Source organism: Danio aesculapii, chromosome 18, assembly GCF_903798145.1.
Source record: "Danio aesculapii chromosome 18, fDanAes4.1, whole genome shotgun sequence".
Taxonomy (NCBI): Eukaryota; Metazoa; Chordata; class Actinopteri; order Cypriniformes; family Danionidae; genus Danio; species Danio aesculapii.
In genome coordinates this window covers 41,890,664-41,902,003 of record NC_079452.1, presented here as the reverse complement: position 1 = coordinate 41,902,003, position 11,340 = coordinate 41,890,664, and the positions used below count along the sequence as shown (strand labels likewise).

Genomic DNA, 11,340 nt, shown 5'->3' with positions numbered 1-11,340 from the left:
ATGATTATCAGCTACTACACTGATCCTGTGCAAAGTCTTAGCTACACAAACACACACACACAGAGGATATTGGGGTTCTTTGTTGGCAGGCAAAGCCGTTAATTAGAGTTTAGTGGGTCTGCAATGCTGTGAAAACACACAGTGGGGAAACTGCTCTGCTCACTCCATTCACTCACACATGACTCCATGGATACCAAATCAACCAACAAGCGACTAGAAGTTTACACACACCATTGGACATTAGCTCCATTTCACCAGTACTTTGCGCAAGCATTTCTAAACCAAATCATTAAAATCTCCAATACAGCATGTAAAACAGTTCAATCATTTTTTTAATAGTAATCCCTCACCCTCATGTTGATCCACAAATTCAGACATTTTACATGAAATCCAAGAGCTCCCTCATCCTCCATAATAGGTCTTGAGACTCCAGAAAAGAAACCAAAAGCATTTTCAGAACACGACTTCAGTGGCGCTCAATTGTGATCATATGATGCTCCAAGAACACCCACCACAAAAAATAAAGGAGCAAAAACAACTGTTCAACGTTTTCTCTTCTCCGTCAGGTTATCAGGATGCACGTTTTCTACAGGCAGTAAGACATATTACCTTTAGCGTCACCTGCTCAACACAAACACTGTATTGCAAATGCACACCCTCATCTGATGCAGAACACAGGCAAACGTGGTCATTTACAGTTCTTTTTTGCCATAAGAAATTGCTCTTGGAGCTTCGTTTGATTACAGTTGAATCACTGAAGTCACATGTTCTGACAATGTTTTTCGACTGAATGTCTATAGACTCTGAGGGTCAGAGAGCTCCTGGACCATCTAAAATATCTAAATTTGTGTTCTGAAGACGACAAAGTCTCAGGAGATTACGTGGAGTAATAATAACAGAATAAAAATGTGAATGTTTGGGTGAATTAATCCTTTGAAAGGTTAGTTCACACACCAGTCAATGTGTGTTGTGTTGTGAAGATGAACTAAAGTCTAATTGATTTTGAACAACACAAATGAAGTTAATTAAACCAAAGAGAGCCATTATTTGCATGTTGAGCCATGTTTGATTTTAAGGGGATAGTTATTCAATTACGTCATGGTCATTTACTCATCCTCCATGTTCCAAACCGGTTTGAATTTCTTTCTTCTGTTGAATACAAAGATGTTGGGGAAAAAGACAGCCAATCGACTTCTATAGCATTATTTGTTCCTACCATGCATGTAAAAGTTCTTCCTTCAGAATATGTGTGTATTCAGCAGAAGAAAGACGTTCAGAAAAGTTTAGAACCACTTGAAAGCGAGTACATTTAGTTTTACTTTTAGGTTAATCACTTTAAGAACCAATGAGGTTCATTCTCGCATCACACTGCACATTTAAGCTCAACAAGAACTAATGAGGCTCTATATTGACTCCACAAGAAACATTAAGGGGCTTGTTTTTGTGTCAGGCAGGTATAACGGAACTGGTTTACGTTTGGTGATCAATATTCATATGCAAATAAAAAGCTTAATAAAAATCTTATGAAGCAGCGTAAGAACCCTCTTAAGAAGGATTCACACATTTCTTTTTGAAGTGCCAAATTTTTACCTAAAGATTTTTACCTTGGATTATATAATCAATTTACAAAAAAGATTCTGCTACAAAAATGAAGGAATATCCGCTTGGTTTGAAACAACATGAAGTATATCATAATAAAAAATTAAAAGTGAACCACCTTTTAACTCTTATCTGCACCCACTCACAACCAACTATTCCCTCAAATCCTAAATACGGTTTGTAAAATGGAAAAGTAGCTTTTAGCATGATTCATTTTTGGCTAGTCCAGAAACAATCAGCCTTCCTAAATGAATAAAGTAAGTGCCATGTGTTCATTTTGTCTTCTCAGCAGCACCCAGACACGTTATTTTTCTGTCAGGAAGTGCAGATGTGCCATACTTACAGTTTTCTGCTTAGATTACAGTACAGTCTTCCTACAGACGGCCTCAAGTGCAAGAACTGGACGACAGGGGTTCAGTCAAAAGCAGCGAACACTATGCAGACAATGATTTCTTTTCCTGTTTAAAATAATGCCACCAGAGGGGCCAGGTTTCACCGTTTGACCAAATAAGGCTGTTCTCATGTGATCAGGAAAAGACAGACATACAACATTCAGATGTAAAGAGTAATAAATTTCCATACACAAGGAGATTTGAGAGTGATATCAGTGCATGCTGTCTGTCTCAGAGTCTCCACTGTTCTCACCACTGCTGCTGCTGTATGAATAAAGGCTGTTCTCATTGCTGTTCATCAGGGTCTGGATCTCAGTGTGCCACCCTAGGATCTCTGCTAGTTTGCGGACAGATTCGGACAGATCTCCCAGCTCCATGTAGTCAGCTCTTCTCAGGGGCCTCCGTTCAAAGGGCCCAACTGCATCACGGTTCAGCAGGAGACGAGGAACTGGGGACTTCACTGTGTTTATCAGGCTGGCAAAGGGCTCAATCTAGAAAAAAAAAAAAAAAAAAAAAAAATTATATATATATATATATATATATATATATATATATATATATATATATAATAAAAGTATGCATATAAAGAAAAAGTATTGTGTGTTCGATTCATTCAGGAAGGATGTATTTAATTTAAGAGGACAATAAAGACTTCTTTGTTACAGATGTTTCCAGTGTTCATTTGAACTTGGTTCACCAAAACAGGATCATTTGACATCTAAATACAGATATATACATCTAAATACAGATATATATATATATATAATAAAAAATAAATAAAAAAAAGCCCCTCTATTATGGATTTAACCTTGCAACACAGCTCTTAGTGAATGAATAGATCCAGCTGAGGTTTAAATCTGAACGTGCATCTTGTTTAAAAATATAGATTGAAAAACATATGCTGGAGAAGTTGTAGCGACCTCGGATTAATAAAGGGACTGAGCTGAAATGAAAATGAATGAATGAGTTCATTTTCACAGTAACACAAACAGAGTTTAGCCAACCGTGTGTATCAATTTTTCTGATGATTGATACAATAACCTATGCTGCAATGCAGGATTTGCCAGTTGTTTGTTATTAAAAGGAAGGATCAGCAGACTATTAATGTATGGGACTTTATCAGTAACTGTTACACAGTTTATATGAACCAGTTTCTTCCTCCAGATCCTGTAAGTGTTTCTCCTTCATACACAACCTGTAAGTGTGATTAAAATGGTTGCATTGTTTTCAGCAGTTTGCAAAATATGCATTTAATTTTGTGTCTATTATAGATCAGTGCTTGGGTTAAATCTCTATGGGCTGTTCACATATTGCATGCAAAACCATGTTGAAAGTGCGATGCCTGCTTCTTCCTTTAGCAATTGTGAGCTTGTGATCCTCTGCTGTTTGTCATTGCTATGGCCACAATCAGCAGTTTATACACACGTGGCAGGGTCAATTTTCAAAATAGTTCAACCTTTGTCACTGTGTGGATTAATAATGAATGTGTGTCATTGTTATTACTTGGGGTTAGTGTTAAGAGTAGAGTAATATGCTGGAGTTTAACTGCACTGCTTTATTGCATTCCTGCATTGGGCTCTCTTCATAGCCATGGTGGGCGTTCCTTTGTCTCGCACAGAACCCAGTCGACCAATCACAACAGACTGGGTCATTGAACCAATCAGTGCATCTTAGCCTCATGTAAAAGAGGGATTTGGGAACAAATGAGTCGCTGAACAAATCATATGGAGTCCTTGTGATAGGTAGGTACAAATAAAAGCATATTAGTGTTTTTTTTTTTTACCTTGCAGGCATATCAGCCTGTTGTTGGAGACCCCAAAACCAAAATGTAACCTTTTATAATGCATAATAGGGACTCTTTAAATTTTAATATTTCTAAATACCAATTAAATGAGGAAAAAAAAAAAAAAAAAAAAAAAGTCTCTGATTTTCAATATTCTATAGTAGCCATAGAGCAGGCATGTCCAAGCTCGGTCCTGGAGGGCCGGTGTCCTGCAAAGTTTAGTTCCAACCCCAATCAGACACACCTGGGCTAGCTAATCAAGCACTTACTAGGCTTTCTAGAAACATCCGTGCAGGTGTGTTGAGGCAAGTTGGAGCTAAAATCTGCAGGACACCGGCCCTCCAGGACCGAGTTTGGACACCCCTGCCATAGGGACATGATTACTGTAAAATATTAACATACTTGATTGACTTTAAATGACCAGAATACTGCATATTCCTTGGCAAAATAATAATGTACATAAAAATAGATTTAAAATTTATATTAAACAAAAAAATTATAGAAAAATATATCTAATGTACAGATCTAAAAAAAAACAGCTTCTTTTAGACATTTGTGCCAGATGAAAATAGCTTTCTATTCATTTCCATTCTATTTGAAGCATGTCTCTATGATTTTTGTGTTTTCAGATGGTTAAAGAATGTCAATAACCCAGCAGGCTAACAACGTCAGACATTAATATTAGGTTAGATTTAGGTTGTGACATCAGGTGACCAGAAATCAGTGTCTAGCCATTGTCTAAGGACAACGTTATTTTGATGTCCAATAACGACATCAAACGATGTTGATATTTGGTTGATTTTAGGTTGTGTTAGAAAGTGACCAAAATCCAACATCATATTGATGTTAAATACTGACAGGTATGAAAACCAAAATCCAACATCTGATAGACATCATATTGGTAACGTCCACACAACGTCAAGCTGTAACAAGACGTTGATATTTGGTTGATTTTAGGTTGGACATTAGAAATTAATGTCAGCCTGATGTTGGATTCTGACGTCAATGCAATTTTCTTTTATAAACAAAATGCAACTTTTCCACAACATTGGAATACAAAGTCAATCTGACATCATGTTGAAGTCCTGTGTCTGCTGGGAAACATCATGAATTTAATATTTCCTTCTTTAACAACAACTTAAACCAACCTTTAAAGAAGTGCCCATGATCATGAGAAGATCTGCTTTTGGGAAATCTTCAGCATGTTGGAAGTATTTTTCCGGCAGATCTTCTCCAAAGAACACAACATTAGGTTTGACGGCCCCGGCGCAGAATGTGCAGATGGGAACACTCCCATTCATTATAGCTTGCTGAGAGGAAAACACAAAAGCAGATTATGTGTGGTGCGTAGAATGGTGCAAACTCAGTACAGACTAGTTCATCTCCATTTACCTTGGCTTCCTCTGCAGGATAAGGAGTATAGCAGAGGTGACAGGCAGCGGTGGCAAAACTCCCATGAGCCTCCACAAGTTTGTCATCAGGAATACCGCAAACTACAGAGAGGGTTAAAGAGACAGTTCACACACAAATACTATTGACTTATGACTAAAACACAGCAAATCAACAATGACGTTTAAGGTTAGGCATTGCAAGCAAAAATGATAAGACTTTTTTACTTTTGCCTTAAGTGCTTTTTCAGTCTAATGGATGGTATAAATAATAAAAAGCTAAATTTTCTTGAGCAACTCTTGTGATAATCCCATATTTGAGAGCAAAGGTGCCACCTGGTGGTTCGGCAGACGAATATAGAGGAAAATTTCAATAGGGTAACAGCAGAACGGAATGGTAAAAAAAATAAATAAAAACAAAAACAGGAGAATGCCAGGTTAAAAAAAAAAATAAATAAAATAAAGAGGGGTTGACAGGTATATGGGTTACAGATGAATTTGTTCATTACATACAACCTTTACTCTAATATAAAAAAAAAAGTGGACTTCAATGTTTAGACTTTTGAACAAAATATATATACAAATTAGCATACATTTAAAATAAAGCCTCATTTTCCTATTATTTAAACATAATTTTAGACCAGCTGTAATACAAACCATGATTGATGTAATTAATTAACATACCAGAATCTGGCATCCATATTAAAAAAAAATAATAATAAATTAATAAATAAATAAAAAAAATTTGTACTCCTATTTTTGTACTCCTACCCCTTCCCCTTGGCCCTTAAAACGGAGAGTGAAGGGCTTCAAAATTTACCCCTAAGAAATGGGACAGCCCTACAGTACCTGCACACATCATATGTCATCACAATCTCTTGCATGATATGAAATCAGACGGTCGCGACTGCTGTAGTTATTCCAGTTGTGTTATTTTTTGGTATTTATCTTCAAGAAATCACTGAAGGAATATATTATGTTATCATAACGATCTAATGTGGCAATAAGAATTTTCTGACAGGGTATCTGAGTGTCAGAATGTTGTGGGACTGCTATACAGGAGTTATCATTATGGATTATAGATTGCGAAATTTAGCGGATTTTATTTTAGCGGTTTTTAACCATGACGGTAAAACACGAACAAGGTTATGAATATATTAAAACGTATGCTAGTTTGTTGTAAAAATTCATAAATGACAAAAAAAAAAAAAGAAAAAAAAAAAAAAAAAATCTAATTTAGGGAACTCCTTACTTCCAGGTGCAACTATCATGCTGCTGTGGCTGGTGTATTCTGGGAAATTCTTACCCCTTGGTTTCGAGTGCAGTCCTGTAAAATCTTCATTCGAAGGGCTATTTACCCCTTCCCTTTAGCCCTACGCATTCAAGCTAAAGAGAATTGGGACACCCCTTCCCCTTCATGGGAACGCACAAAACGAGGAGTAGGGGTAAGCGGAAGGGCTAAGGGGATTGGGCCTAATTCTATAAGGGATGATCATTTTGGTTAATTTTGCAAACCAACAACCACCGCTCATTAACCAAATAATAACTGTTAAAATTAATATTAAATTATTATTTACTTTGAAAAGATGGATTGATGGGTCTATTTTGTTACTGACACATTAAATATTGCATTTTAAAATAGTGATTTTATTTTAACATGCGAACGACAGTATACAGAACATCTTCACCTCCAGTATTTCCAACAACATAGAAAAAAATAAATAAGCCCTAGATATTTTTCCCACTTAAATTACAAATGTAGATTTTAAAAGGAAAACACTGACTGAATCTCTCTAAACTCACATAGGCTGCTTTTTCCTTTGTTAAATAAAAAAAAGCAGGCTACATCAAATCGATTGCGCCACAAAATAGGCATTTAACAAACCTTGAACATCTGATTTTACTTTAGAGCTTGTGTGCTTTTATTTTCTCCGTCTTACTCGCGGTCTATGCACGCACACTGCGCATGATGAAAGACAATGACAAGGCACATATGTTGACTTTTTGTAAAGTATAGTCTACTATAGCGTATAACAATTTTGTTGTTTATATATGATATTGCATTAATTTGCATACATGTTTTATAAGCTATAAAAATCAATTGGATTTGTTTGATTCATAGATTAGGCTATTTTTAAAAATATATAGAACAACTATTAATAGCTGCACTTTTCCAAATGGAAAAAAATGGTTGCTTTGCAGGTTGTACACTAAATCTTTAGAACTATTTGTTGTTTTTATGAGTGGTGCCGAAGCGCAAGCTGATGGAGAGAAAACCCAGACGCTACGACTTGTTTTGAAAGCAGAGCACATTTCGCACTTCTTTCTCCAATTGTGCAAAAAAAAACGGTTTATGACGCAGATACAGGACAGAGGTAATCGGCATCAGCACAGGTTTGGCATCAACTCGTTTGTCAAACTGTGACCAGCAATATCCTTCTTTCGTTTTCCTTCTTTGGCAAAATACGTCTGAAGACACGTGTAGTTGCAGGTATTACCGTCCAACGAGGTAACAAATATGTGTTGCACATTTATGCGGACAAACTTAAAAAAAAAAAAAAGTTAATAATATTTTAATCGTTTAACTGATACCATTAATCGTTTAAAAAAAAAAACAAAACAAAAAAAACCCCTTTCGGTTCATGGTAAATCGGTTATTATGAGCATCCTTAAATTCTATAAAAGTCAATAGTTAGCAATTTTATAGTTAGCATCTTTTTGCGTTGCACAGAAGTAAAACTGAAAGGTTTGTAACAAAAAAAAAAAAAAAAAAGGCGAGTAAACGAGTATAAAAAAAAAAAAAAAAAAAAAAAAAAAAAAAAAAAAAAAAAAAAAAGTGAACTGTTCCTTTATGCTCACGTTTTTCGAGGCCGTCGATGTTCTGGGTGTACATTCGGAGCAGCAGGCCTTTCTGATGTAGTATCCGGATGAAGTAGTGGACGTAGTTGGGCCGGTGATGTCCAGGATAAAGCTCTTTGGCCAGTGAGAAGAAGGGATGAGGGTTGTCAGAGAAGTAGTCAATGTTAAAGACGGCCTCTGGGTAAGGGATGTCATACTTTGCTAGGTTTGCATAGAGACCCGTTCCTGGAGTCCTGATATAAAGAGAGAAGTGTTAGGCGAGTGTCATGATGATTTCAGAAGCAGTCTGAAGGTTTGAGGATGCGTGCGTTCACCTAAAGTCTGGGATCCCGCTGGCTGTGCTGATTCCTGCTCCAGCAACCACCACAATGTTTCGCACACGTCCGAGCTTTATCAGCCTGCTGATGGTTTCCAGAGTCCCGCGTGACACAGAGCGTCCAGAGGGTGAGGAGAGAGCAGGTTTACTACTGCCTTTCCTGAGGAGATGCAGAAATACAACACAAAACTGAGGTTCTATTATAGGCCACTTTTCAACCCTTGTGAACGGTTCAAAAAGACTAACTTTTCGTTATGTTCATGGCCGTTTTTGCCCCATTGACTACCATTATAACCACATTGATTACAAAGCCACGATCATGACCATATAATCATGCTTTCTTGATTGTTTGTTGTTCGTTCTCCCTGCTGGAAAGAGGTAAAATGGGTAATTTTTTACTGTTGACCATCAGTTGGCAGCATTAACCCTTTAGACAGGGCAAAAAAGACCTGTGCAAAAAACATTTCTGGCTTTTCTATGTTCTATGGAGTAAAACAGCAGATTATAGTGTGTGTGTGTGTGTGTGTGTGTGTGTGTGTGTGTGTGTGTGTGTGTGTGTGTGTGTGTGTATAAATACACTATGTTTTGAGAGCTCAGCTGCTTATTTTGATTTTCTCAGACATATCAATTTAAAAAAAATCAAATCTCTTCCCAACAGGTAAAACAATCAAGAATACATGATTTTATGGTGTTGTGATTTTGCGATCAAAAAAAGTCATCAAAATCACCTTAGAGTGGACGAAAACATGCCCAACAGCACACAAGGGTTAAACAAACATTTAAGATGTAGGTCAAGTACTTCTAAAACTAAAATTAAAGCGCTCATTTAATATTTGATGGATTTACTTTATTTTATTGTTCAATTAAGTTCTTTCAGTTGTTCTAGTATGTTTTTGTAGTTTTGTCATCCCAAATCAAATATGTAAATATGAATATTTTTATGTATTAGCATTACTTTAACATTGTGATATACAAACAACTTCAAAACAACTAGTGTTGTGTTTGTCATTGTATAGTTTAGTTATCCTATTTACAGTAGCTTTATTCTTAGAAATATTTTTTTTTCAAAAACAGAATTATTTTGTTAAAATGTCTCAGTACACTTGGTTTACAGTGTAACACTATTATACAATTTTACTTGTTAACATTAGCAAACTACGTTAAATTTTAAATACTCATCTCATTTATTAACCTTGTATTATTAACTTACGCTATTTAACATTCTAAGCCTTTATTATTCTTAGTTATCACAAATTTCAACAAACACAATGTTCGATTTAATTTATTGACTAATATTATTCAATAGAATATATTGAAAGAACAGCTGTATGTTAATTGACGAATGTTGAGATTACTAAAAGAATTTATAACTAACAAATTTATTGCACAACTAAAGTAAATGAAACTCATATTTAAGAGTGACTGTTTACTTCAGGGGTCGCCACAGCGAAATGAACCGCCAACTTATCCAGCATATGTTCTACGCAAGGATGCCCTTCTAGCCACAACCCAACACTGGAAAACACCCATACACATTCACACTCGTACACTACAGCCCATTTCGCTTATTCAATTCACCTGTACCACATGTCTTTGAACTGTGGGGGAAACCCACGTGAACACAGGGAGAACATGCAAACTCCAAACAGAAATGCCAACTGACCAAGCCAAGGCTCGAACCAGCGACCTTCTTGCTGAGAGGCGATCATGCTACCCACTGCGCCACCATGATGCCCCTTGTAGTCAATTCCTCAAGCATAGTTATCCAAAATACTGAAAACTTATTTTGCCAAATGATTCAAAATAACTTGGTTTGCATTTACAATTCTTTACAAGACCCTTGGCAGCTTAAAAGATGAGATATAATAACAAGATCACTTTATTTTGAACTACATTTCATCACGATGTTGTTTAAACGTGTAGTGATATTTGAGTGTTGGTCTGACCGTGCGGCTGAGGCCTGCTGTTCACTGACACTCATGAGGCTGAGCTCGTCCAGCAGGCCGGAATCTGGAGCTCTGCTGCGCTCACAGTCCTGAGGGCTCATCATGGAGCTGCGGGTGACTCTAGAGACCCCCACTGGAGCCACTCTTCGGTCTCTGCTCAACCTTGCCTTGCTCATCACAATACCTGTGAAGAGAGAGGTACAGTTACATCAAGTACGGTAATGTTAAAGTTACAGTATTTGATTTAGTTTTACTTTGAGCGGATAGGATTCATTTTCTTTTCGGCTTAGTCCCTTTATTAATCTGGGGTCGCCACAGCGGAATGAACCGCCAACTTATCCAGCATGTTTTATGCAGCAGATTCCCTTCCAGCTGCAACCCATCACTGGGAAAAGCGGATGTAATACTATTAAAATTTCTTAATCCTGTGGCGTAAGGCATAACTGGCTTAATTTATTTTAAATGCATTTTGCACCAAAAAAGCCTTTTGATATTGGAAAGATGTTTGTAACTTTTGCGAAGCATCAAATCACCGCCATATCGGTCAAAACATGTGCATGATTTCCATATATTATTATACCTTTTAAAAGTACGCGTTTGTATATGAAAGGTCTATATTATCTTATAAAATTAGCCTATATAGCCCTAGTCACTAATAAATGTTCTCTTTGAACTCCCTGGGGAGGACCAAGGTTTTAGTACCTCTATTTCAGAGTGTAGATTACATAACGGTTTGTTTTTTTACTTAATTTTCCCCAAATACAGTAAATACACTCAACAGCCACTTTATTAGGTAGTACCAAGTTGGACCCCCTTTTGCCTTCAGAACTGCTTTAATCCTTCGTGGCATAAATTCAACAAGGTACTGGAAATATTCCTCAGAGATATAGGTCCATACTGACATGATATCATCACGCAGTTGCTGCAGATTTGTTGGCTGCACATCCATGATGCGAATCTCTCCTTCCACTACATCCCAAAGTTGCTCTATTGGATTGATGTGGAGTGACTGTGGAGGCCATTTGAGTACAGTGAACTCATTGTCTTGTTCAAGAAA

General features: G+C 36.7%; 1 protein-coding gene across 1 annotated transcript; it reads right to left on the bottom strand.

Annotated features, from left to right (window-relative positions):
• Positions 1-342: 342 nt before the first annotated feature.
• si:dkey-103i16.6 (uncharacterized protein LOC557125 homolog) lies at positions 343-10,465 on the bottom strand. The gene is made up of 6 exons (XM_056478824.1): positions 10,284-10,465; positions 8,336-8,497; positions 8,022-8,254; positions 5,167-5,267; positions 4,923-5,084; positions 343-2,482 (listed from the first exon to the last, which is right to left on the bottom strand). The coding sequence occupies exons 1-6, from the start codon at positions 10,457-10,459 to the stop codon at positions 2,204-2,206; spliced, it is 1,113 nt and encodes a 370-aa protein (XP_056334799.1). The 5' UTR covers positions 10,460-10,465; the 3' UTR covers positions 343-2,203.
• Between the last annotated feature and the right edge of the window lie 875 nt (positions 10,466-11,340).